The sequence below is a fragment of the Cygnus olor genome, chromosome Z (assembly GCF_009769625.2).
Source record: "Cygnus olor isolate bCygOlo1 chromosome Z, bCygOlo1.pri.v2, whole genome shotgun sequence".
Taxonomy (NCBI): Eukaryota; Metazoa; Chordata; class Aves; order Anseriformes; family Anatidae; genus Cygnus; species Cygnus olor.
The window spans coordinates 64,692,222-64,718,761 of NC_049198.1; the positions used below are offsets into that span (position 1 = coordinate 64,692,222).

Genomic DNA, 26,540 nt, shown 5'->3' on the forward strand with positions numbered 1-26,540 from the left:
GGCCGCTAGCCTGATGTAACCCCATTTACTATAACCCTTCAAGCCTGACCCATCAGCCAATTGTTTACCCATCATATTATGTATTTGTATAGCTGTATGCAGGGCATCTTGTCCAGAAGGATACTGTGAGAAACAGTATCTAAAGCTTTGCTGAAATCCAAAAAGGTGACATCTGCTGGCTTCTCTTGATCAACTAGGTGGGTGACCTTTTCATAAAGGAAGTTAAGGCTGTTAAGCAGAAATTTCTCCTCGTGAACCCATGTTGGCTGTGGATAATGACCACATTGTCTTTCAGGTGTTTTTCAATAAGTCCCAAAATAATTTTCCCCATAATTTTACCAAGCACTGACGTGAGACTTACAGGCCTGTAATTACCAGGATCTTTCTTGCCCTTCTTGAAAATTGGAACAATATCTGCCAGCCTCCAGACAACCAGGACCTTTCCAAATTCCCAAGATCATTGAAAAATAGTGGAGAGAGGTGTTGCAATATCATCAGCCAGTTCCCTGTGTACCCTGGGATGAACCCCACCAGTCCCCATAGACTTACATGCATCCAGCAGGAGCAGCAAGTCCCACACAAGTTTGGGCTTGGCTGGGAGTTTGTTGTTGCTGCAGTCACGGTCCTCCAGTTCAGGGCACTTGGGATCCCAGAGCACCATTGGTGTTGGTTGAAGACAGAGGTGAAGAAGGCAAAGAAGGTGAAGAAGGCAAAGGTCTCTGTTTTGTCTATACCTCTATTTGTGTGGTGACAGTCCTCATCAAGTAATGGAGCAATGTTTTCTCTGGTCCTCCTTTTGCTGTTAACATATATTAAAAAAAAAAAAAAACTTTTTATTGTTCCCCACAGTACTGGCCAGTTTCAACTCTAATTGAGCCTTGGCCATACAAATTTTCTCACCCTTATCTGTCACCTACAGAGGCAAACAGCATCTTACTAGTCCTCCCATGTCACCTGACCTCACTTCCAGGGGCTGTACACTTTTTTTTCTACCTAAGCTCTAGAAGATCCCTGCTCAGCCTGACCAACCTTCTGCCCTGCCTGCTTGACTTTCAGCATTTTGCAATTGCCTGTTCCTGTGCTCTTAAGAGGTAGTACTTAAAAACTGACCAGCACTGATGGACCCCAAGGCCTTCAAACGCAGTTTCCCAGGGGACCTTATTAACTGTTCCTTGAGCAGCCTGAAGTCTGCTCTCCCCATATCCAGGGTTGAAGTTTTGGTGGCAGTTTTCCTCCTATCACCAGAGATTTTAAACTTGACTACTTCATGGTCACTGTGGCCAAGATAGCCACCAATCGCCACTTTGCCCATGAAACCTTCTCTGTTCACAAGCAACAGATCTAGGAGGGCACCTTTCCTACTTGTCTCCCTAAGTACTTGTACCAAGAAGTTATCATCCTGGTGTTTTGGGAGCCTCCTGGACCCGCTTGTATCAGCTGTGTGGTATTCCCAGTTAACATCTGGCAAGTTGAAGTGACCCCTAAGGACAAGGGTGGCTGGTCTATAGGTATCTCTGAGTTTCTTAAAAATGATTCATCAGTGTCATCATCCTGGCTGGGTGGTCTATAGTAGACTCCACAACAACATCCCCTTTATTTACTCTGACCCAGGCCCGAGGGAAGCAGAAGACTTCCCTATGGGTTGGGTCCAGACAGCATATTGGGCCCTCTGTTCCCCTCAGAAGAGACTCCTCTATGACAGTAATCTTTCTTTTTCTCTTGATGGAGATTGTTGTGATACAGGGGATAGGCTGACTTATTCAAAACTCCCATCTTCTAACTCACCTGATAAAATCTCAAGGGGTCTTTCTCTTTAGCACACCTTCACATCCAAAGGCATAATACTTAATGGCCTTGGCTTTCATTGTGGCCACTTTGAGCCATATAATAATAATTTTATTAACATTTTGTTTAGATTGGCCGTTGTTTTGGAAGCAGCTCTAAGTATTCCTTGCAATATGCAAGGAGAGCTGCTTTTTTTTTTTTTTTGGTTGGTTGGTTGGTTTTGTTTGTTTTTTTTTCCTCACAGCTGTGACAACTTCTTATAACTAAAAGTATAGAGAAATTGTTGAATGCTGCTTGTCTTCAGTGTCTGTCTAGCTTAAAGTCTGACAGGAAAATGAGGCAAAACAGCAAGGTTATGTTCATAGCTCTATAGCTCTGTCTTTTTATCTGAATTTTCAAGTTTGTAAATGGCAGAGGATGTGCAGTGGAGTCTTTGGAATCAAAAGCATCTCAATAACACAATGCTCAAGCATGTGGGAGGTTAGTGGAGAAAGAACATCTCTACCTTCACAAAAATTGTACAGGAGCACATTATTCATTTATATGACATATACTTCACCGTAGTGATAACAACTAAGAAAGCAGAAGGTGAATATCTACTTCCAGATGCACACTGACTGTCAGTCAAGAGAAATAAACTGGAGGCTAGCTACAATGAATTCAAATTAAATTGAATCAATTTTTAGGCATGAGACAAACAAATGGTATCTTAGCTAGGCTATACTTTAATATGTACCTGTGCTTTCATCTTTCCTTAAGCCACTGTGGGATCACTGGTGAGCAAAAGCAGCCACATGGACAAAGAGCAGATATGCTAAGTAAACTGACAGTGTTACAAACTGTTTAACCTGCATAATCTAGAGAGAGAAGGAATGACAGACCTTATGGAACAGTTCATTGACCTGCCTTCCCTTATCATTTTAAACACTAGCTTTCTAAAACAAACCTATTCCTTAAGGAAAAACATTCTGTTTAGACTGCCATCTTACAAAGTAAAAGGATGATCTAGTGCCATCTGGAGAGCAGACATTTTCATGAGAGGCTAAGAAATGTTCTTTGCCTTTTCTGCTAGTGGATTTTATTTGTAACCACAGTGTCCTCCAGTGTGGCATTAGGTAATTGCCTAATGAAACCTATTGGACGTGGGAACTCTGTTATTTTTATATACATGCATCTACCACTGCATTTCACGATCAGTATAAGCATATGCATGACTGTCCTGATGTTGGCTGGGATGGAGTTAATTTTCTTCATAAAGTGCGGTGCTGTGCCTTGTGTTTGTGGTGAAAATACAGTTGATGACACACCAATGCTTCAGTTGTTGCAGAACAGCACTTACACAGGGCCAAGGACCTTTCAGCTTCTGGTGCTGCCCCACCAGCGAGGACACTGTGGGTGCACCAGGAGCTGGGAGGGGACACAACCAGGACAGCTGGCCCAAATGGACCACAAGGATGTCCCGTGCCACGTGGTGTCATGGTCAGCAATAAAACTGGGGTAAAGAAGGAGGAAGGGGGGACATGTGGAGTGATGGTGTTTTTCTACCCAAGGAACTGCTATGTGTGATGGGCCCTGCTCTCTGGCAGTGGCTGACACCTGCCTGCTGATGGGAAGCAGTGATTGGATTCCTTGGTTTGCTTCATTTGCACAGCTTCTGCTATACCTGTTGAACTGGCTTTGTCTCAACCCATGAGTTTTTTTTCACATTTACCTTTCTAGTTGTCTTCCTCCATGCCATTGGATGGGAGTGAGCAAGTGGCTGCATGGAGCTCAGTTGCATGCCAGGGCTAAATCACAACAGTGACACTGGTCTTTCTCTCCTCCTCCCTTCCTCCCTTCCTTCCTCCCTTTCTTCCTTCCTTATCCTCCCTGTGGCTGAATGTCCTAATAGTGGTTATATTTGTTCACAATCAGCTGTCCACTTGAAAATAGGGGAAAAGTTAGTAGGGCCATTCCTTGCAACAATATGGAGTCACTCCCAAACCTCAGCAGAGGTGCCTCTGCAACTTTCTCTTATTTTCATTGTCCTTGTCCTGGCTCTCACCTCTGTTTTTTGCAGGTTTTTGTTCTTGTTTTTGTTTGTTTGTTTGTTTTTCAGTATTTTCAAGGTTGCATTGAATGTGTTAGTGACAGAGTTCTCACCCTTTGCATTTGGCTATGATTCTGATGGAGTGTGAAAAACATAAAGCAACACCAATTAATTTAATAACGGGATTCTGAATACTTACATGTGGGGTTTAATCACATTACACATATAATTTAAAATGTAACTTTACCACAGGAATTCACTTGAGAAACGTTTTGTTTTGTTTTGTTTTGCCTCTAACTGGAAAGAATTAAAAGCTCATTCAAATTTGTCCATATTATTCTAAAGAAAGTCTGACATCTTCCTGTCATCTTTATGTTCTTCAGCTGCTTCTTCTGTCAAGTTCAGAAGGACTTTTTGGCACACCTAGAACAAGAAATCATTGACATACCTGAATATATTGGCAAGATTTCCACCTACCATAAAGGAATATAGTTCAGAGGTAGTCATGGACTTCTTGGACTCCTAGTACAGCTCAAAGGATACTTTGGGACCAGGGAGGTATCTGAGGTAACAGGATCAGATTTGGGTGCCAAATATAGAGTGTTTTAACCACCATAGCAGATATAACTATTAAGTTTCTTGGTACTGTGTCTTTTTATGCTACAAGCTTAAGTATTAAAGTGTCATTATCTGCAAGGGACAAAAAATCTTTCTGAGGTATCAACTCAGAAGTAGACTGATGTTAAGGTATTTTTGGGGTCTGATCCAGGAATTTTCTTCTACAGGGAGATACCTGTACCTTGGAGCAGGAGGCCTCTGTCCACAGACAACAGCCTCTTTTAGGGAAGAAAGATGTTACCAAATCCAAAATTTAGAGGGCAGCTTCAGGAAAAACAAGCAGTGGGCCCAGAGAATGATTCCCCCACCTAGCAGTATGCAATTTGAGATGGCCTGGGGCAACCTGCATCATTCAAGATCCTCACTCCTTAAGTGAGGGATCCTCACTCCTTAAAAATGGTGAAAGAGACCCTGAGTGCCCATTATGAATGAAAATAGCTACCTCCTAAGAAGACAGGGTGTCTGTTGTGGTATTTGAAATCTGTAATGTCTTGTAGCAAGGAGAAGACTCCTGGAACTGAAGAGGCTTTTTCTGCCCAGAGGCAAAAATATCTAATCCATTTACTTCCAGTGTGAGCTATAATTAATGACTGATCGAGGAGAGTGCACCATATGCTGGTGAGGGGAAAAAAATGCTGACCAAACATGTTGGTTTCAGTCTTGTAGTCCGGACACAGCAAGAAACAGCTGCAAAATAGTTTCCACTCTCCTCCTCTTTATAAACTGGGTGACACAGAAGGTGGTGACCTAGTTTTAGAAGACAGTGTTAGCTCAAATAACTCCCACTTCATCTATACAAGACATGAATGCATCAGAAGGGAAAGGCACCTGGATAAGTGTTCACAAAAGGATGTGTCACGTATCTGAGTAAATGCACAAGCAGAGAGATCGGCAAGAAAAAAAAATGGTTACAAGAAATGTTGTTCTGCTCCCCAGGGTAAGAAAATTGTCTGCCCACAGCAGTCGACACACCTTCATTTTAAGAAAGTCAGGATTCAGAAAGAACTCACTAGGTGCCTCGGTAAAGCTCACATGGCTGTGGAAGAATGAAATGCATATTTTTATTTAATGCGAAAGGTTAAAGTATGATGGGTAGGCAGCAATAAAGAAGCACAAACACCACTGCCAGATATTTCACTAGAGACAATTCAAAAAGTCAAGATATACTTTAATAGAATGTGAAGAAATGAGAACTTTGCTCAGGCACAAAAGCTATCAGAACAAAATCAGTCATTGATAAAAAATGGGAAAGCACTGATCACATTCCCAGCTTCAGTCTCAATTGTATCATAAACCCATTTCCTATTGCAGCGACATTCTGGTCCACATTTATTTGAATTGCATTTGGGGCAAGGATAGAAGCAACCCAGGCAGTTCTTCTCCAGGCAGTCACACAAATCAATGTTATTACAAAGGAGCCGGCCATGTTTGTCATACTTCTTCATAATTCTGCAACAGCAAAGAAAAAGTAATTATTAGAGACAGCTTGTTTTCCCAGAACTGCTTTCATGTGTAATAAGAAATCTCTCTGAAAAATATTAATGCTTTTATTAATTCCATTTATATTCAGTAAACAGCATGCTAGCCGGTTTTAAAAGAAAAATATGTAATAAATTATATCTTACTTGGGCTTATAAAAAAAATCTTGTTTCATCTGTGACATGCGCGCTTTTTTTTTCTGCTCTCTAGTTTCAGGATTGAAGTCAGCTACCTGAGGTCCTGGATTTTGGAAAGCTAAACATTTTAGTTGTCTCTCAATTTGTTGCTAAGAAAAACAAACAAGAGCAAAGTTACAGAAATTTTTGTAGGTAGTACAAACATTTACTAGTTACCAAATGCCCTCACTGTCTTCCAAATGACAAAAAAAGTATTCTTGATAACTCAAAAAAACACAGGTAGGAAGGTGAGGCAAAAAACATAAATTAAGATAACATTGTTTTAAATCTTTGCTTGTCTAGCTGTTAATTGATTATTCCATTGATTGAATGTAGAACCTAACAGGAAAGGGAACAGTCAGGACTGAATAGAGATTCTTGCTCAGGTACAGTGGCATGGTTTGAAAGTTGTCTTGTGGGAGGCAGAAATCACATATTTTTTCTTCAACTTCATCGATTATGTAAAAACAAGTAATATAATTATAAATATCTCAACTGGATTAGCCCTTATCTTCACTGAGGTGCCTATAACTGCTTTGTTCAAACAGTCTGGGGGCAAGGGAAATGTGTGGATGAGCAGCTAGTGCAGGAAGAAAGCATTTGGCAAGTGACTAAGAGAAAAGCACAGACAAAAGTAAAGAAGCTAAACTAAACACCTTTAGTAGAGACACATTTTCTGAGATATAGGAGGGAGTATTTTCTTGCATGTTTTATGGAATTCAGGTTTGCACTTATCTAAAACTGCTGAATAGTTCTGGAGGTTAAAACTTCAGCTGTTTCCAGTGATTCCACATAGCCCACGTATGTTGACAGTCATTTCTAAAGTCATCGCAGACGTGGGCTTTGTGTCAGTTTCTCTTTAGACAATGACTGTGAACATTATATATTCAGTTATAATTCATTATGCACAGGCATAAATGTACATACAAATTGATATTCTATCTTAAAAATGGAGGTGAGTAGCCACCCCTCGGCTTTTGTGGAGGGTGTTGATCCTTTCAGAATCCACAGCGATTTTCACAATCAGCTGAGTTCCTTCATTGTTTCTCATGGAGAAAACAGTGGCAGTTCAGTCCAATCTACTGATTTAGAAATATACATGCACTTGAATGCACTTATTTACTACAGGTCATTGGTGCTGCACATCTTCAGTTGAATTCTCATGAAAACCAACTGTACGATCTCATGCACCTACATTGTTCAGACATTTCTGCTTTGGAGTGTGGGGTAGATTTTTGGTGCAGAAGATATATTCCAGTATCATCACAGCCTGTGATCATAAAGAATGTGATTTCAAGTTGGAAACAAATCATAAGCTATCCCTCTAAGAATACTTTTTTTTTTTTTCTTTCACATTTACTTAGAGCTCTGAAGTACTCCTAGCCCTCTACCTTACTGCCCTGAAAACTTGACTATTTTACTGTTGTTGTTACTGATATTTTCCTAGTGAGTCCAGCTTTTTATTTTTATAATCATGGAAGAAATTGAAGGCAAATGGCAAGGATCTTGACAACAAAATGGGACTAGAGAAATCGTACCAATTGTTTTTGGGTTATTGTGGAGTCCTTAGCAGGAGAGACATTTCCTTCTGCAGATGTTTCCTGGCCAGAGTTGCTTTTCTTGTCATTTGCTTCCATGTGATCACTCATTTGGTTACTCTTATGAAATACATACATACATGTTAGACATATACAAAAGTGTGAGAATCTCAGAATTCTAAGTGAACATTTTAAGGTTAGTAGGTGATATCCACGTTAGACTTTTATGTGTTATTAACTAACACCAAACGCATAACAAAATGTGGCTGAGTATCAGCCCCGATTTTAAAACTGCATTACAATAATATAATATAGAGCTGTATCACCAAAGCCATTCTATTATTCGTCATTAAGCAAAACTCAAAGAAATTCTGTCATCTCTGAATCTACTACTAACTCCACATCACCGCATTGTCACCTTTAATGTAAAAGTGAGGAGCGGTATTCTCACTGAAAGCACACAAGCCATCCGTGGTGTCCAGTGGAGTTGAAGTCAACAGAAGGTATGAGCAGTCGCTTCACTTACCAGAAGGTGACACTGTGGTTCTAGCTGCAGTTCTTTTTGTAATGCTCCAAAAATGAGCGGGCGGGCTGATTGGAGTGGGGAGGGTGTTTCTGAAGGCTTTCAGCCGATTATCTAGAAGAAAACTTCTTGACATTTATATCTCAGCCATTAGATTTGCAAGAGATTTTGCTTATAAATAAAGCATAATAATATTAATAATAACAATAATAACTAATAATAGTAATAATACCTAGCTTTTTAGGTTTAAAGGAAAAAAAGTGCATCACTCAGTCTGCCAACAAAGCACCCACGAGGACTATGGGTTCTGTGAGTCTGCCTTACAAACGCCATCCATCTCCTTCCTCCCTCTCACACAGGAACGGTGGTGACAACTGTTCGGGACGGATGTTAACTACTTCTTTTTACTCAGCTTATGAAGCCACTTGCTTACATCTTGCTACAATGTATGTAACTCGAGTGCCTCTGCATTAACCACAGGCAGCACCAAGAGTATTTAACCTTCTTTTTGGAGTTCCTCTAACCCTTCGCCAGCTGCTGCCCAGTCACTTCCATTGCCTCTGCCAATTAGCACAGGGGTCTTTGCCAGGTTACCCTGTGCATTAGGATCGTTGCCCAAGCCCTGCTCCAGAGATCTTTGCTTAACCATTACCAAAGGGCCAGCATCTCTCTGTGGGAAGCAGGAGAGGAGTCCAGGACTTTAGTACCTCTCCACAGCCAAAGTAGGATTAGCAATAAGAAAGAAGTGAGCTTGTAGTAGCAGGAGGTGACACTTTCTTTGAGAGGCAAAAGAACAGCCTTCAAACTGTTTCAGAGAGAGTTTCCCTTTATCTTATTCAGTGACACTCTTCACAACAGGATGCTCTGGATCAAGTTTCAGTCACGGCACTCAGGTATCTTTACAGGCTTAGAAAAGAAAAGCTATTAACAGGCAACTTGCATTTGCTATATGGGAGAGCCTTCTTCCCTGGAAATTTGCTAGGGATCCACAAATAAAACAAGAATGAAGGCCATCGCTCCACAGAAAGTGAACACTGGTCTTCGTTTGCACTCATCCTGGAGTCCTGATAAGGATTTTCTTCCTACATCCAATCTTATGCCCAACCATGCACGTAACATTGTCAAAGCACTTTGTCAGTATGCATGAGCATCATCCTTGTCTGCTTTATTACGCTGTGGAGGGGTCAGGAGCAGGACAGCCATCAGCACTTACCACTGTAAGCGTGCAGAATTCCCCAGTGTCTTTCAGTGTTGTAAATACTTGACCCGTTCGGAAACTAGGTCCTAGCATTTATCTGGAGCCAAATATCCCATATCAGAAGCCACTTCTAAAATCTTGGCAGAAAAGGAACAAGGCCATGTCTTTTTCCAAACAATGTACTTCAAATACCCTCACAGCTGCTCAGTGAATATATTCTGCAGAGAAAATGTAGCACATTTCTGTCTCCATATAATTGTAAATATAAAGTGTTAAATTTTGATCTCCAGGAAAGACACTAAGGGACTAGGAAACTGTGCAAGATGTAGAAACTGGTGAGACCCACAGGACTCATTTTCCTCCAGATTATGTCCTCACGGGAGGGAAAGGATGGGGAAAAGAGGGAGACTATGAAACTCAGACATCCACTCTCAAGTCTGCAAAACCTTATTATCCAGAGGAAAGGATTGTTTTTCCTGAAGCACTGTTTATCCATCTAATGTGAGGAAGATTTTGGTCTACTGTGTCTGGCTGTAGTGATAATCCAGGGACAATGCATTCAACTCTAGTCATTCTCATTCAGATTTCAACTCTGATGTCTTTAGAGGAAAGCCACTAGTTGCAGTTTTCCTCCCCAAAAAACTGCTCTCCAAAACCTCTTGAACAGAGCAAGATCTTCCTGGGGGTGATCATCCACATCTCCAAATACCACTGTGACTGCAGCATATGGCTGAGAAATGGCAATTTCAACACAGGTCCTTGGCACAGCTAAAAGCAAAGCTAAAAGCAGATCAGGGGAGGAAGAAAATCAGAGTCTGTGTTATATTAAAAGAGACTTGGTCTCATTCAAGTGACAGATGTTTCTGTTCAGAGAACAGTTTCAGAAGATGTTGGGATTTGGAAGGAACTGCATTTGTTTATGATTTTCATAAGGGAAATATTTTCCTGTATTGCTCTTTCAAGAATTTAATATTCCTATTTATGATCCTTGCAGATTGCACTGTCTAAATATTTCAGCTGGTGAAATGTTATGACCACCATTCCAGATACCTCAGCAGCCTACAGCTAGTATCTCTGCAGGGCTTGCCAGGGTGAATGCACATTGTTTTCAAGCTGCATTTGTTCACTCCAGGGAGCCTATGGCTTGGATCTGTAACCATGTTCCTCACCTTCACCAGGGCGAAATGAAGTGCTGTCCCCACGGCCCAACCCTATACCCTCATGGACTAGACTGAGACATTTCAATGGTCACATCTTCTTCATAAGGTAGTTCTGCAGAGATGTCTGTGGTCTGAGACCAGCAGTCAGGTTTGTGGTACATTTTCATATGCATCTTGAAATCTCTATAGGAAATCTGGTGACAGCCTAATTAAGGATGAGAATAAATTCATCTTCCTCAGAATCAGCTGTGGGCTGAGCTGCCCTGATGTGGCAAGGCCACTTACCAACTAGTGTACACCTTCTCTCATACCCCCAAATGTGCATCTGTGTTCAGAAGATGGCCTTTAAGGCAGCAAGGAAACGTAGACCAGATGAAGAAATAGGTCTCATCAGCAGCTCAGCAAGAGATTGCTCTTGCAGTGACAGAGATTGCTCCGTGGTGACAGAGTGGCCCATTCTGTGACAAGAGTCTGGTGGAGCAAATCCCACCCTCTCCCAGTAAAATAAAACTAATCGTCATGAGTTTTCCCTTCCAGTCCAAGAACCTTTCTGCCGTACCTGGAAGTGGTCCTTTAGCAGAACCCTAAGAGAGAATTTAAAAATCATGTGCACCTGCAGGTGGTCATGCAATAGGCAGAAGAGATCTGCCAGACTCACCTTCTGAAAAACTGCAGTTCTGAAGGGGATATGCTCAGTTCAGAGTAGACCACAAGAGAGAAAGGAGCTTCTCCAGAATCTTATGTTGTACTTACCAGAGAAGGAGGCTGTCACAGCACAGGTTTCCTGCTGCACAATTCCTCTGACAGTGAGAGTATGATGTCAACCCCACAGTGACTGAAACAGAAGACAAATAATCAAAATAACGTTCCCCAGAGAAGCAGACTGAAGACAGTGCCAGGTAACTATCTTAAAGAACCTCACACTTCCTGTCTCATTAATTATGGCTTTTAAGTAGTACTTTTCACAAAGAGTGGAAATAGAGAAACAATAAAAACTGGAATGAGAGTCCTCATGTGTTACTTCCATCTGTTGTATCTTCACAGAGAAAATGTATAAGCTTTTTATCTCAAAGAATAACTAAATGACAAAACTGTAATAACCACTGCATTTTACAAAAATTGAGATATTTTTTTTCAGGACAAGGATGCAGCAAAGAAATATTGTACCATATACCTTTTAGACAAAATGTTTGGATTCTGTTTCCATCCCCAATAATCAAAAGTCACCAAATAAATACTCTCCATAATAGCTACACTGACATCACAACCTCACAGTTCAGCTTGCTGCCTTTCACGATTGTTTATTTTCCCAGTGGAGACAATTCAGGCTCCTCCTGTTACCTCCAGATACCAATTGCCAGCATGCCACAATCATTGATGGCTTTCATTGCTCTTCCCTAGAACGCTACTAAAACCTAAAGAACATCCAAAGCTGTCAAGTCTTATAAATTCTGCTGTTGTGCTTAGACAAATAGTCCAGAACGTCCTTTTAACTTCATCAGCTGCATCCATCCATTCTCTGAGGCATTTCACAAACCAGTCTGAGGGCAAGTAAATTTATTATTTAATATTTTATTTTCTTTCGCTCCAAACACTTTTAAAACCAAAAAAAAAAAAAAAAAAAAACATTCTAGCAGCATACCTTAGCTAGGTGATTTAAATGATACTACACATACACTTGTTTTGTTTCACAGACTGTTTTCCTTGTCCTGAAAAATAAAACAGAAATCCCTCAGGGGAAAAGAAAAATCAAAACCTCCAAGGTACTCCTGCAACAACAAGAAACAAACAAAAAATACCACCTGTTTTTTTTTCCTGCATATTTTTCAGTATTTTTCTGATTTCTCCATATAATGCAGAAAAGAGGAATTAATATCTCTACAAACACAAAATGTATTATTAAACCACCCTATGTTTAATAACTCATTTTCTTCAGTTTGGTGTCCTCCTAATACTAATATATCTATATGAACTTCTGAATTTTCTTTTTGTTCATGAGTTACCAAGTTTTTGTTTGTTTGTCTGTTTGTTTTTTAATCATGGCAGATAATAACTAGCAGCCTGAAATCTACTCAGAATAGTTTGGTACTGAGTGTGTTAGGCTATGAGTGAGGGTATACACATACATTAAAGCTTTTGGTGACATTTAGAGGGATGATACTGGTGGCAAAACTCCCAGTGGTTCCTACAGAGCCAAGTCTTCCCCACTATGAACAAGTAACTGCAAATATGTATTGGGAGATGTGACGCAAATATCCCTATTATTTGAAGGAGGGGAGGGGAGGGGAGGGGAGGGCAGGGCAGGGGAGGGCAGGCAGGGGAGGGCAGGGCAGGGGAGGGAACCAATTACAGATATCCAAACACATTAAATTTCTTATATGCTTCCTGACCATTGTCCGTCCAATGTTAAGTAGGTTGCTTTGCAACAGATTCATTCTTCGTATAGCACTAACAGCTACTGGATGACACTTATCTGATGTGTTACAAAGTCCTCCAAAAGTGCAGTCACTAGCTCAGCTCTTTCTTTTTGTAGGGGACCCATGACCTATGCCAGATAGTCAGGGCTACTTCACTGAGAGCAGACACCAGGTTTACTGCACTAGACTCAGTCTGAAGACATCCACTGTTTATTTCCTTTACATTCTGGGATATCTGTCTGTTGTGGTTTAACCCTGGCAGGCAGCCAAGCCCCACACAGCCACCTGCTAACTCCCCCAACAGTGGTATGGGGGAGAGAATTGAAAAGGTAGAAGTAAGAAAAATCATGTGTTGAGGTAAAGACAGCTGAATAGGTAAATCAGAAGAAGCACATGGAAGTAAGTCAAAGCAAGGAATTCATTCAGTGTTCAGCCACTTCCAGGAAAGCAGGGTTCACCATACCTAACAGTTTCTTGGGAAGACAAATACCATCACTCTAAACATCCCCTCTTTCCTCCTTCTTTACCCTCAGTTTTATTGCTGACCATGATGTCATGTACTATGGGGCATCCCTTTGGTCAGCTGGAGTCAGCCCTGTTCTATCCCAGGTCCTTGTGCACCCCCAGCCTCCTTGCTGGCAGGGCAGCATAAGAAGCTGAAAAGCCTTTGGCTGTGTGCAAGCACTGCTCAGCAAGGGCTGAAACATTGGTGTGTTATCAGCAGTGTTTTGGTTCCAAATCTAAAACACAGCACCATACAAGCTGCTATGGAGAAAATTAACTAACCCAGCCAAAACCAGTGTACTTTCCAACCATGCCACTGAGATCTGCAATATAAACTTATTGGCTGATATATAAACAGATTTCTGTTTCATCACCCAAAAGGTAAGAGTATTATGCAAGTATCTCAGTGGCCAGGCCAACACTGGACAGGCTTTATTCTGCAGGCAAACTGAATTATTCATTTCACTGTCAGCTTTCCTCAGTGCAAATTTCCTCCACCATTAAACGGCAATAAAAAATTTGCAACTGATTGGGAACAGATTGCTGCTGGTAGTTTTTCAGAACAGCATCAGATAAGCAGACTGAATACTGCCTCTGCTGGTACTTCTCATGCACCTGGGTGCCTCTGTATCCTGCAGCTAGCAGGAAAGGGGAAGCTGGAAAGGAGAAACTGGATTTAAAAGCATTAAAAATGACTGTGTAATGACCTTGCCCTTTTTGTAAATAGTTTCTTGGAGCTCTGTGGTTTCATTGTTTAAATGTAATTACAGGTGAGGAGTTCAGTGGGGAAAAAAGAGAAAAAAAAAGTGCTGGGACAAGATCACTACAAACTCATTTTTATGACTGAAAAATGATGTTTCATCTCTCCAGCTGCCCCACATCCATTTTTTATAAACTGGTTGTCAGATATTTGTGTCTCTTTTCTATCCTTTGGATGTCCAAATCAGCAACAGTCACCAGGGGTGGGGGGTGGGTAGAACACCTGACAGAAAAGAAGTATATGAAGGGCTGGGAGATCATTTAGTGGCTGAGATGTCAATGAGAAGAGGTCATGAAAGGTTTGTGTGAGATACCAGGGGAGAACAAAACACCTTTCTCCCCAGGAAAGGAGCCGTGAATCCTGCCTCCAGACCAGCTTGGCACCAGCAAGTTTTGTCCACAACCCCACCACTGACTGGCCTCATGGCAGCAAAAGAGTCTGCTTCCTCCCAGTCAGTGCTGTTTCAAGCCCAAAGGCAGAGACATGGCTTAACCGTTTTCTTGTTTTCCATAACAAGCCCCTAGCTCAGGCAGGCTGCCTCGGCCAGGCTTCGTTGCCTTTCCTCACAGCCCTCACCAGCCCTGCGTTGCTGCTGGAAGAAGGTCATCCTGCTTCCTTCCTCTGGCCCATGGCCTCCACAACTGCCAGCATGGCTGCTCCTCCCTCACGGCCATACTATGCCATGCCATGCCACCCCAGGCCATGCCACTTTTGCCAAGCTTTTACCACCCTCCTGTATGGTTATCTCTTCCCTTTACCACCCACACATGTCCGGATGCTGGCAGTGGGAGCTGTGGGGAGCTCGGTGGGTGGTGGCCAGCACATCCCCGCGCTGCTGGTCATGGCTGGTTCCAACTGGCTCCAACAGCCCCACAGCAGGACAAATGGAGCTTTGGGAAAGCATTTCGGAGAGGGTGAAAAAGTCAGGCAAAGTGAGGAGTGAGGAAATTAAAATTTACAAAAGCAAGAACAGCCACAAGGGCACCAAGGTCAGCGAAGAAGGAGTGGAGGAGGTGCTCCTAGCAGGCACATATTCTGTGAGGGACTGCAGTGCTTGGAGAGGACCCACACAGGAGCAGGGAAGAGCATGAGGAGGAAGGGGCTGCAAAGAGGAGCCATTACAGACCAAACACAACTGCTGCTCCCCATTCCCCTGCATCGCCCAGGGAGGAGGAGGAGGGAGTTAATTTGTTCAGTCTGGGAGGAAGGGGGAGGGGGGGAGGTTGCTTTTATTTTTACTTTTTTACTTTCGTTTCTCAGCCACCTACCTGGCAATGAATTAAACTCATCTTCCCGAAGTCAAGTCTGTTTTTGCCCACAACACTAACTGATCACCCTGCCTTTGTCTTGACCCATAAGATTTTTCACGTCATTTTCTCCCCTGGTCCTCTTGTACGGGGGAAGTGAAACAGATCAGGTTGGGCATATGGCAGCTGGTCCAGGCCAGCCCACCACATGCCAGCCCACCATACTTTCTCGGGTCCTTCCCTCAGATAACATCACGTTGCAAAGAAATACAGAAAATGTCGCCTGAAAGATCAGAGCCTGTTGTCCTCACTACAGAAGAGCCCCTGCACCTCTGGGCCAGGGCGTGTGGATGTGACAGCTCTTTTTGTGCTCTGAGAGTCTCTCTACACAATGTGAGTGTGGCGAGGCCACATCACTGTTCGTTCATGACACCTTAGCCTGTGTCCCCTTTTCCCCCACCCCCTACCCACCTTTTCTGGGACTCACAACAACCCTGAAAGGATCAGGCTGGTCCTCCTGCCCTGTCCACACACACTATTTACATAGCCAGGTGGCGTGGGTCCTGTGCCTCACTGCCCAGGTTCCACAGCTGATTTCTTTCTCCTCACCTGCCCCAAGAGCTCCTCAGGGTGCCAGAGAGGAAGGGGGAATGAGCTGGTGGGACAGATTTAACAGGTGGCACAGGGTAGAAGATGTCTGGCACTGCTTGGTGCTGGAGGATGAATGCCTGTGAGGGGACTGTGGCCTGTGGGCAACTCAGGCCAGGGGAGGGACACTGCTGAGGAGCTGTGGGTGACACACACTGGAACAGGGATACCTTTGTTGGGATTTTTAACCCAGATCTAAATAAACAAGAGAGAACACAACATAATCCTTTGAAATACCTCAGGTTGAGTTACTTTGGGGTGAGGAAGCAGAGCATCCAACACACTCAAGAAGAGCTTGAGCATCTCCATCTTTACCACATCCTTCTCATTCCCCTTGGATCTTGCTGCAGCTTCCCTCACTTCCTTCTTCATCATGTCTCCTCTTTGGACCCATAGTCCTCTCGCCTCTTTTCATCCTCCCTTCCCAAATATTCTGTCAGGTCCCATACTCCTTCCACTGCACACTCTCTTCCACATCCTTGCCAATTCCCCTTGAGACTCCTGGCCAGTCATGCATGTGTGCCATGAAGTCAAAACAAGCTTAACTTTTTGACTTACACTCTCTCAGGGCAGAAAGCAGGACATAAGCCAAAAGGCTAATCCTTCACCATCATATCTGTGTTTTTTGCCTAAGGGTCTAATGAATACATTCTCCCTATTAATGACACCTCCTCTCTCTGGAAATTTCCCCACACACCCCCACATCTTCACAACTGCTTGCCCCATAACGCCTACACAGCCTGTGTAAGTACTATAAAAGCTCATTTCCCATCCATGTCCTCATAATCGTTTTCAATGAACTTCCTTTCACCTCAACTCCCTTTGCAATAGAGCAGCTTTCCAGCTCATCCTGGATTCCTCTCATCCACCTCACCCTCCCTTGCTGCAGTTCCCATTTGCCACTCCCAAATATCTATGCTCAACTTGTACTCAATGGCTGCATGAACTGCCATGATACAGATACTGATGCCACCATGTACAAATGTGTGGACTCTGGAAGCAAGAGAGATGCAGGTCTGCTCCTACACAGCCAGCTTGCTCAGAAATCACCTTCACCATTTTGCTCTGTCATGAAAACTGTTCAGCTGCAGTCTGAAAGACAGAATGTCAGCCAAAAGGCACACATCAGTCAGGAGTGCCACTTTGAAAATAACTTCTATTTTAAAATTGTTTTAATCCTTATTTACATATTGTGGTGGTTTTTTTGTTTGTTTGTTTTTTTGTTTTGTTTTTTTTTCAATTAAGATTTTTCTTCAGTAGAAAGAAGAAAAGATCATAAAAGAATAATAAGGGGAGAGTGATTAGGGAGGATGAGTGGTTGCTCACAGCTGGAAGGAAATGGTTTGAACATGCTGCTCTTACAGGCTAAATGTTACAGAAACTTTAGTCCATAAATCTTAGAGCAATGAGTTTCTCACGCTTTGCCTAGCCCATCTGATGGCTAATAAGGCAAAACTAGTGAATGACTAATGGGAGTCAGGGGACATACTGAGGTAAAACCCCTCCAACTTGTCATAGCCTAGCTGACTGGGTCTGCTGTCTGAATCAGTGTGATGAAAACCCTCAAGACTGCACACAATTTTCTTTGGCACTACCTTTAACTGGATCAACTGCTAAAGAGATCAAATAGTTTCGGGACAAACCTGGCTGCACCAGCTGGTAACACCCAAATGTTAAAGGGATCCTTGGGTAGTGTCACAATGGCGACAGGGTTTGTTCTGCACCACAGAGAAGCAAAGAATATTCATTGCAGCCAGTATGGCAACATTTTCCTTAAGTGCATTTAGAGGGTACCAGTGAAAAATTCTTTGTATCAACAAGCCTGTTGTTTCATTCCTTGTCTCCTGGCCATGTGGTACTGAACTTCTTGGGTTTCCTACATTTCTATGTAACACTCTTTTCTGTGTTAACCAGAGCATCAGTACAGGTAGCTTTGTCATAATGCTATTACCACACAAATAAATAAATTGCTTGAACTGAGGAGCCCGTAATTCTTTAACCACAAGCTAATATGTTTTGCTAGTATTAGTACTCTAGAGACCTGAATTCTGTCCGTCATGTCTGAAACACTGAGTAAGCAAGATGATTAAACCTGTGTCTAAATTAGCATACAGATCTGTGCCATAAGAATGGAAACCCTTGGTGATGTTTCAGAGGGCTTAGTTTGGACTAGTTGTACCCGAGGGCCATGAAAAAAAAATGACCATCAGATGGTGGAGCCTCTTGGTTGCACCCCAAGAGCTCATCATTTCCTCATTTAATTTCTTCCAAAAAGAATCTGGTTCATGTACCCTAAGACTGTCCTGGGGGTTAAAGCGTGAGAACAGAGACAACAGGGAGGGCTCCTCAAAAGCCCATTCCTAATCAAACATGAATGTGAATGTAAACACTTTCAGTACAAACCTTTACAGATCTGCTCAGGCAAAATAAAGTTTTAATGACAACGTATCCATTTATTATAATTAAAATATGATATTTCTTTATTCCTTTTCCGTCCACAGCTCTGAAGCCATTCACAAGTTTATGTTTCATGACACTGTTCTAAATTACTATCCCCTTTGCATCTTACAAACACAGAATTGGAGAGCAACAGATAAAATGACTTGCCCAAGGCCACAGTGCAGATCATAAGCAAAACAAAATATGAAGCTTTTCCAGCTTCCTTATGTGTTTTTGCCAAAAATTTGTGCCACACCCTTTGTTCTGATATTCAGACAGGAAAAAAAAAAAAAAAAAAAAAAGGATTTAGGGCTGTATCTGTGTGTTAGGTTATTATTAGCAACGCATCCCTACAAACAACTCATCCAGTAAGGAATTAATTTAGATATAATATGAAAATACTTATCTTATTTCTGATCTGAAATCAGAATCTTTCTTTGTGAATTGGTTTTGCCCAACTTTCCAGTTGGGAAGACAACCACAGGACTCATAAAAATATGCTTTACCTTTAATTACATCTTAAAATGAATACCAAAATGCTAGTGAATCACACACTAAAATATACTGGAAATTGTTTTCCCAAGTCAATCATCTACATTTTTATGTAACCAGTCAGCAACTTTAGTTAGAAGTTGTCTCCTTTCCATATTTTCAATTTTTGAAAACTCCAGTAGTAGAGTAGCAGTCACTCTCTCATCCTCTTCCAGTGTAGTATTATAGAAAACCTGCAACTGAATAAATAAACATGAGGTTAGTCCATGTAATTTCACTTGAAGCAAACAACCATGTATCTGACAGACACTTTAGACATAGAAGTACATAGAACAGGGAAAGACTGCAAAGAGTAAAGAGTGGACAAGGCAAGGATACGGATTACACTAGGTGGGGAAGCTCCTTGCACACCAGGAATGTGCCTTTTTGCCATCCTTCTAAAGATCCTTCCAAATGCAGCCAGCTTCACTACTACTGGTGTCTGGAACTAGTTGGGGAGCAGAATACTCTTGTGCTGCCTCATCTACAATCACAGTGCAAGAAGTCTCTCCCATCAATCTAAAGAGCAGAAGACAAGCCAGGACTTAAGAATAGCAAAGAAATGTACACAGATATTGGGGGGGGGGGGGGGGGGGGGAGGTGTGCACAGTGAGAGAAATGAGGCAGCTGTCTGCCTCACAGATGACAACCTAACATGCCAGCAGCCTAACTTTTGTTAAGTTGCCTATGGACATTATGGAGAAAGTTATCTTTACAGACAGATTTTAAAGGTGAAAATGAGGCAGCTTTGATGATATTTACTGGGTCTCTATTCCAAATCTGAAAGTTAACTGAAAGGCTGACACTGGACTATTGTTTTTGTCATCACAGGTAGTTAACTTTTCCCTGAGGTACAAAAGATGAAAAACTTTTAGTTCATGCATTTTTAGGAGAGATTTCTTTTATTTTAGGAGCTAACTGACTGAATTGTTCTTCTAATTAACCATCCATTCTCAGTTACTTTCTGTATATATGCATGCATCAATCAATGGCTGAAAAAGGAAAGCACGTTTTTTCCTGTAATGACAGATACTCATGAGAATCTGTCATTACAGAAAAAAATGTGCTACTTGAACTGTAGTTCAAGGCTGGCACAGGTGTGCTGATCACCTGCAGACAGCACAAAAACTGAACTCTTCAGGAAAAATAAAGAGTACCTTGGGAAAGAATCTAGGCAGTCAGAGTGGAGAGGAAAGAACAAGAAAAAGAGAATGAAACAATGAGTGATGGTTATCCATTCATCACAGACACTAATATGTGGAGGTCTTATTGTGGGGAATAGCCTAAAGAGAAGCTACAACCATATTCCACAGATTTCTACCCACCAACAGGTATCCCAAACCCAATCTATCCCCTTTTTACAAACATAGATCAGCCCAGTTGGAATCTGTTGTTCACAGGCTCATCTGAGCTGCCATGCAGACAAAGGGAAAGAACTGTATCACACGTGTTCAGGCCATCTGTTCAGCACATGGGCAGACAACTTCATATGTTGCACCCACACAGAGCCGGACAACAACCATCCCTGTGCAAAAGCTCATTTTAATGCCATGGCGAATAACCGACTGCATGCAAAGATTCAGAGCTGTGGGTGCATGTCCATAGATTTATTTCTCATGAGGAGGTATTATTTTTCTCAGCATTTCAACACAACATTATACAATACATGTCCTGAATGTCTTTAAGAAATGAGATTTAAAAAGCTGTATTTTCAGACTGAAGATAAAGTTGAAACTAATTGCTTTTCTCATTTACCTCTTGGATCTGTACATCTGTATTGACAAATCTTCCCATGACTTTTAATACATCATGCAGTAATTCCTTTCCATACCTGTAAAGTTGAGATAAAGATCCTTCCATGAGCATGTTTGCAAAAACACTGAACTTCATCTCACTTGAAAATACTCCTACTATTTGTTTGTTATTTATCATCTTGAAAATACCAACTAAGCTGAAATTTGCAGTTGTATACTCCCTCCCCCCTTTTAAAGCAGCACAATTAAAGTTCAGTTTAGACATTTGAACATGATGATACACACCAATTACTCTTCATTTTCATTTTCCTGTAAGATCTGGTATTTCTACTCCGGTAACGTGAATTTTTGGCTTAAAAAAGATAACTTTTGTGAACTCATGCAGACAAACCCATCCAGAAAGGCTGCGCAATAATGATTCTAACAGCTTGGTGTTTCTGTTCATGTCTTGAGGACAGTGTATAAAACTAATATCCACACTGTTCTTTCTGTTTGAAAATGACGTGTCAGTTTCTCAGCATATTTCTCAACGGTATGGAACAGCTAAAAGCTCTATAAGGGAACAAGCTGGTGTGACACAAACCTGCTATAATCTGCCTTTACTAGAACTAGCAATACAGCTACACATTTCAATGTTCACAGATGGCTGGTCTTAGTTTTGTTGCCTCAAATGGGTCCTGAGGGACTCCTGTGCCACCAAAGATAGCAGGATAGATGGATGTCACAGCTGTGCTTGTATTTAAAAATGCCAAGGAGAGAAGGAGTCTTCTAGCAGGCATTAAAGATATTTGCAGATAGCCCAAGCCCATGTGCAGTTCACCTGCATCAGTGCAGGTAGGCTGGAGATGGGTTAGGACTTAAGACAGTGATTAATAGTATTACTAGTCCATGAAGCCCTCGTAAACCTGTATGATCCAATCCACCATCTCTAAAAAGAGAGAGGGGACTCTCTTTGGAAAAGAGGTTGCAATCTTACTTTTGTAATTTACACTTGTGCTTATGAAATGCTAGTGGATAAACTCATTTCTAGAGTATATGGGGCAACACTTTTTTTTTTTTTTCCAAGCTATGCATTTTTCTCCTGATTGTGGAACTGTCTGGTTGAATGTGTAGCAAGAAATTTACCTTTCTATTTATGCAGTGAAAAAGATAAACTAGAAAGATTCTCGAGTTGCGTACAGGAAGCCTATGTTGCCTCACATTATATTACAAGCAGCCTGAATAAAAACACGAACAAAAGTCAGGTCAATGATAGTTTCATCTGTGATGTCCAATGCTATGCTCCTAGCACTGAGGCTAATCCTGTTCCATCACTTTCCATCAGGTCTATTCATTTTCAAAACTCTTACTCATTTTCTTGGCTTCTAGTTTTCCACCATCACTTTGCTCCTTTTACAGCTCCTTAAACCATTTGTCTACAGGGCCAGTGTACGGGGCGAGACGCTCCTGACCACAGATAGAGCATGGGTCAGTGGGAACACTTGTATAATGTGTTTGCATAACCAGCTTTTACAAAGGCACCTGTGATCAATCGCGTGATAGTCTAAACAATGTTCTCCTTGGGGACATCAAAAGGCTATCATATTTACAGATCACTAGCTACCCAAAACATGCCTAGCTTTGTTCTTAGCCCCTTATGTGAAAGATATAACTCATGTCATCCTGTCAATCAGGCAATTGGCACTGAGTTTTCATCCCATAAATAAAGTGCCCCAACTTGGGGTAGCTCTCACTGGCTGGTCCAGATGTCCAACGTCATGATGGAGGACATGACAGTTCAACAACTTTTCTAACTGTTGCCTATCAGCAGGTAAGAGTATTCATTAACGGTACTGTGCTTTGCCTACACAGCATGTGGCTTATCTCTTTTCTTTTTGCTTATGCTTATACTGTTCATATTCCTCTCAAGCTTAATTATATTGGTAGACAATGCGTATAATTACAATAAAACCCATCAAACTCTGTCCATGGTCTCTTGGCATTCTATCATCCAGCATCCAAAGGACCTGTGACAGAGAGCCATCACCGTACTTCAACCATGCACTCTTCTGCTCTTCCAAACCAGTAAAAGCGTGAGGATATTCCTGTTTTGAAAGTTTGTTCTGTTCAATGTGAAATGCTGCCTGGATATCAAGAAGCAGGGAACTACAGATTTCATGGCAGCTAGTCATACAGATAGTAAGTCATACTTTCACTTATATCTTGCTTACTTGTTCCCTTTGCCAGTGTTTACAAAGCACATATTAAGCATACTCTGAGAGATGGATTTTTATCTTCCAATGTCTCATAACTGGGAAAGCTTACCATTTAAGTAGGTAAGTAAGGGTCAGATTTTCTAGAAATTTTTACACTTAAAAGCACTGAGACAGTCACAAACAGGCTCATTTTAAAGCATTCTGTATCTGATGTGAGTTCTTTTTTGACATTAAGACCTGACGATCTGAAAACCTTAGTCTGTGTACATAAGGAATTGCATCAATCATTACCAAAAAAAATCATCTCTGAAAGAAAAATCTGTATCTGGATTTTACATCTCAAACAGCAAGATGAAGGAAGGAGTAAAAAGAACCACAGAAATAAAGAGAAACCAAAGGTTTGGTTGCTTACCATACCTTTCACTTAAAAGTGGCCAATTTTCTGTAACAAAGTCCCAGGCTATTCGGTGCCCAATGTCCTTCGTTACCACGTATGAAATGATGGTTGAAGTACAGTTAGAAGAAAATAATGTATCACTGAGTCCATATTGCAAGTATCTGTTAGAAAAGAAGTTTATAACTATCAGTTGCTGTTCAACAGTCATAACATGGAAATATGTACCAGTTCAGGACAATTCTTGCCTTTCCAAATACCAGAACGTGGAAAGTTATATCAAACTTGGTGTCACTCTGAGCCATGTATTCAGCTTGAGTTTTGTCCTTGTGTTGGTAAAATTCCCTGGTCTTGCACACTGGCTGTCCACTTCTCAGTAAAATGAGGGTGTAGCACAACCAGCATATACATTTGCCTTTTTTGTATATATTACAGAAAGAACACAGAGAATGACTCCCACCAGACAACCCTGTGGAAGGAGAAACTGCTCCCAAGTTTCTGGAAAAATCTCCAAACAGACAGAGCCTAAAAAGTGAGGTAGCAGTAACTTACACTGTTGTGCAGAGGGGACTGGCTGTAGTAACAAGGCATCTAAGATACTCTCAGGCAGACTAAGCCATGACTTCAGAAATATTTAACTACCTGCCACTGATGTCAATGGTAGTGGGTGACTGATCATCTTTGAAAAGTAAATAACTCTTCTTTTTATTGCATAAAAGCATTACTTTACAGTCTCCTGCTTTCAATGGGTTTTTGTTATTTAAAAAAAAAAATCTTCTCAAAGAGTATCAAAAACATCACTGGTAGAGGAGATGAGCTGGGTTTCTCCCATTTGCATGCCACCAGTATGCTTAACCAAATGGAAAATCTGTAATGAGGACCAGGAAAAGCCCAGCTGAACGTTCCTCAACCCAAAAGACATTCAGGGTGGCATTTAGAAATATAGATTGCCTTGTCAGCTACTACAGCACAGGAAGAAAGAAGGTCATCACAACTTCCTGAAATGGTGTTTTCTTTTTGTATAGAGTACAGTATATCTTACAGCTTGTCAGGGACCACTGCTAGCTTGTGCCAATAATAAAGTCACCAAAGGGCCATAGGTTAGGTGGAAAATAGCATAGCTCCACTCAGACATGTCTTCCCCATCCATCTGGCCATCTTCTCAGACATATCTCTTCTGCCTTCTCAAATGACCACCATCACAGGGGCAGGTGGTTGGCAGGAGAAACACCTCTACTACTCTCAGAGCTTTAGACACACTGTGTTTACGCCAATGCTTGGATGATCATTCTTTAGGCCATCATCACTGGCAAACTTCTGTCCTATGAGATATTCTTCAGGCAACGTGGACACGATATATTACAGAACTCAGCTTCAACACCTTTTTATTGATAAAGTGAAAAGATTTTACATGAATGTCACTGAAGGATGATAAATACAGTATTCCAAACTGGAAATTTAAATAAATGATTTCCCTGTGGCAGTCTACACTTCAAGTAGTGAACAGTGTACTAGTCTACTTTCATTTTCATCCTTCACCTAGGAATGGATGATTTGGCTTCCAAGCAAAGGCTAAATAGGCTTTGAAACTTCAGCTTGAAAATAAAATAATCAGGGGAGAAGCGTTATGGGAAAATGATATAAAATCTTAAATGGTGAAGAAAAATGTCAAGGCAAATTATAAATACTGTTTTTACAGTGCAGAGAGCAAGGGCAGCCAATGGATTCAAAGTTAAAAAATGACAGGAAACAAACCAAAAGTTACATACAATATATACAAAAGGTGCATACAGCATGCAATGTTACAGAATGTGTTGTCACAATCTGCTGTAGCACCTGAAGAAATATTTTTAGTTCAAAAGGAGATTTAGATATATTGACATGTCCATTGGTAGTGTTAGACATGGCACACTAGTTACCAGCTTGGGAAGTCCTTTCCTCAGTCATTAATGGCATCGAGGATGTTATACCAGCAGAATAACCATTTGTATATGCACTGTTTATCATATTTTCCCTGTAAGAAAACTCTTAAGATTATGACACTGGTGTGTATTAAGACACATGGCTCTGCAGCAGGTAAACCTCTGCCAGGCTTGTATGGTGTACTTTTTTTCTTGTGATTTCTACCCACAAAGATATACTTTGATCAAGGTCACCTGTGAAGCAACCATGACTCTTTGGCACAGCTCATGGCAGAGAGGAGGATGTCTTTATCTTCCTTTGTGGAGTCAGTATGGTTATACATTTCCCATGCAAAATTCCATTCTTTATCACTTCCCAGCGCAACACCATAGCAACTGAGCGTTCTTCTAATTAAAAAGGGAATTCTGCAAAGCAAAATATGGTTAAAAGGTACTGTATTGTTATGAAGTCAAAACAAGCAATTGATACATAACTGAAAAAAATGTTTATTACAGTTAAAAGATGCACAATAAGAGAAATATAAATTAGCAATCTAAACAAAACTGTTAAATTTGATTGCTTTATTCATGATTTAAATATTAACAAAAAATGCAGTTTAAAGGCAAAACAAAAACTATTCATTTTAGGCAGTTGGGTCAAGTCAGTTTCTGTACAGACCATGTCGATGCCACTCCTGCACATCTCAGCTAGTATATCGATCACACCATTAAAGAGGGTACAGCTGCATATAACTGGGGTTGTTTAGTCTGGAGAAAAGGAGGCTGAGAAGAGACCTCATCTCTCCCTACAGTTGCCTGAAAGGAGGTTGCAGCAAGGAGGGTGTTAGTCCCTTTTCTCAAGAGACAAGTGATAGAACATGAGGAAATGGCCTCAGATTGCACGAGGGGAAGATTAGATTATACGTCAGGAAGAATTTATGAAATTATTAGAAATTATTTATCACAAAAAAGGTGGTGGTTGGGCATTGGAACAGGCTGCCCAGGGAGGTGGTGGAGTCTCCATCTCTGGAGTTATTCAAGAGATGTGTGGATGTGGCGCTTAGGGATATGATTTATTGATGGACTTCTTAGTGTTAGACGATGGTTGGACTTGGTGATCTTAAGGGTATTTTCCCGCTTAAATGATTCTGTACTTCTATGACTCTCTAAGAATCAGTTCAGACAAGCCTTTTGAAAGTGTCTTCAGTGAGTGCATCCAGGAAGAAGAGCCATGGGCACCACAA

The 26,540-nt window shown here is 41.4% G+C and overlaps 2 protein-coding genes and 1 long non-coding RNA gene across 8 annotated transcripts in view; 1 reads left to right on the forward strand and 2 right to left on the reverse strand.

The window, feature by feature from the left end:
* Positions 1–26,540, forward strand: part of LOC121061694 — a 52,395-nt gene that overhangs the window by 5,923 nt on the left and 19,932 nt on the right. The window contains exon 2 of the long non-coding RNA XR_005815219.1: positions 23,831–23,932. This is a non-coding gene — a long non-coding RNA (uncharacterized LOC121061694). The remainder of the gene's footprint in view (positions 1–23,830; positions 23,933–26,540) is intronic.
* On the reverse strand, positions 4,009–16,699 carry ARL14EPL (ADP ribosylation factor like GTPase 14 effector protein like). Of its 6 annotated transcripts, none has more exons than XM_040540923.1 (7): positions 16,320–16,699; positions 12,149–12,215; positions 11,165–11,341; positions 8,152–8,262; positions 7,626–7,745; positions 6,058–6,197; positions 4,009–5,881 (listed from the first exon to the last, which is right to left on the reverse strand). In XM_040540923.1, the coding sequence occupies exons 5-7, from the start codon at positions 7,734–7,736 to the stop codon at positions 5,659–5,661; spliced, it is 474 nt and encodes a 157-aa protein (XP_040396857.1). In that variant the 5' UTR covers positions 7,737–7,745; positions 8,152–8,262; positions 11,165–11,341; positions 12,149–12,215; positions 16,320–16,699; the 3' UTR covers positions 4,009–5,658. The 6 variants fall into 6 exon arrangements, 5 of the variants coding, with proteins under 5 accessions (XP_040396857.1, XP_040396855.1, XP_040396854.1 ...); XM_040540921.1 differs by lacking the exon at positions 16,320–16,699 and adding an exon at positions 14,953–15,364; XM_040540920.1 differs by lacking the exon at positions 16,320–16,699 and adding an exon at positions 14,764–15,364.
* Positions 18,507–26,540, reverse strand: part of LVRN (laeverin) — a 42,365-nt gene continuing 34,331 nt past the window's right edge. Inside the window, exons 17-20 of the mRNA XM_040540913.1 lie at positions 25,552–25,722; positions 23,419–23,559; positions 20,808–20,883; positions 18,507–19,252 (exon numbers count right to left, since the gene is read on the reverse strand). Of these exons, the coding sequence (XP_040396847.1) occupies positions 19,106–19,252; positions 20,808–20,883; positions 23,419–23,559; positions 25,552–25,722 (535 nt within the window). The 3' untranslated portion in view covers positions 18,507–19,105. The remainder of the gene's footprint in view (positions 19,253–20,807; positions 20,884–23,418; positions 23,560–25,551; positions 25,723–26,540) is intronic.

Coding starts and splice junctions, on each gene's coding strand:
- ARL14EPL (XM_040540923.1), bottom strand. CDS start 7,736: ATGAGTGATCACATGGAAGCAAATGACAAGAAAAGCAACTCTGGCCAG. Junction 6,198..7,625: donor CAATAACCCAAAAACAATTG/GTACGATTTCTC, acceptor TGTTTTTCTTAG/CAACAAATTGAGAGACAACT. Junction 5,882..6,057: donor GATTTTTTTTATAAGCCCAA/GTAAGATATAAT, acceptor TTGCTGTTGCAG/AATTATGAAGAAGTATGACA.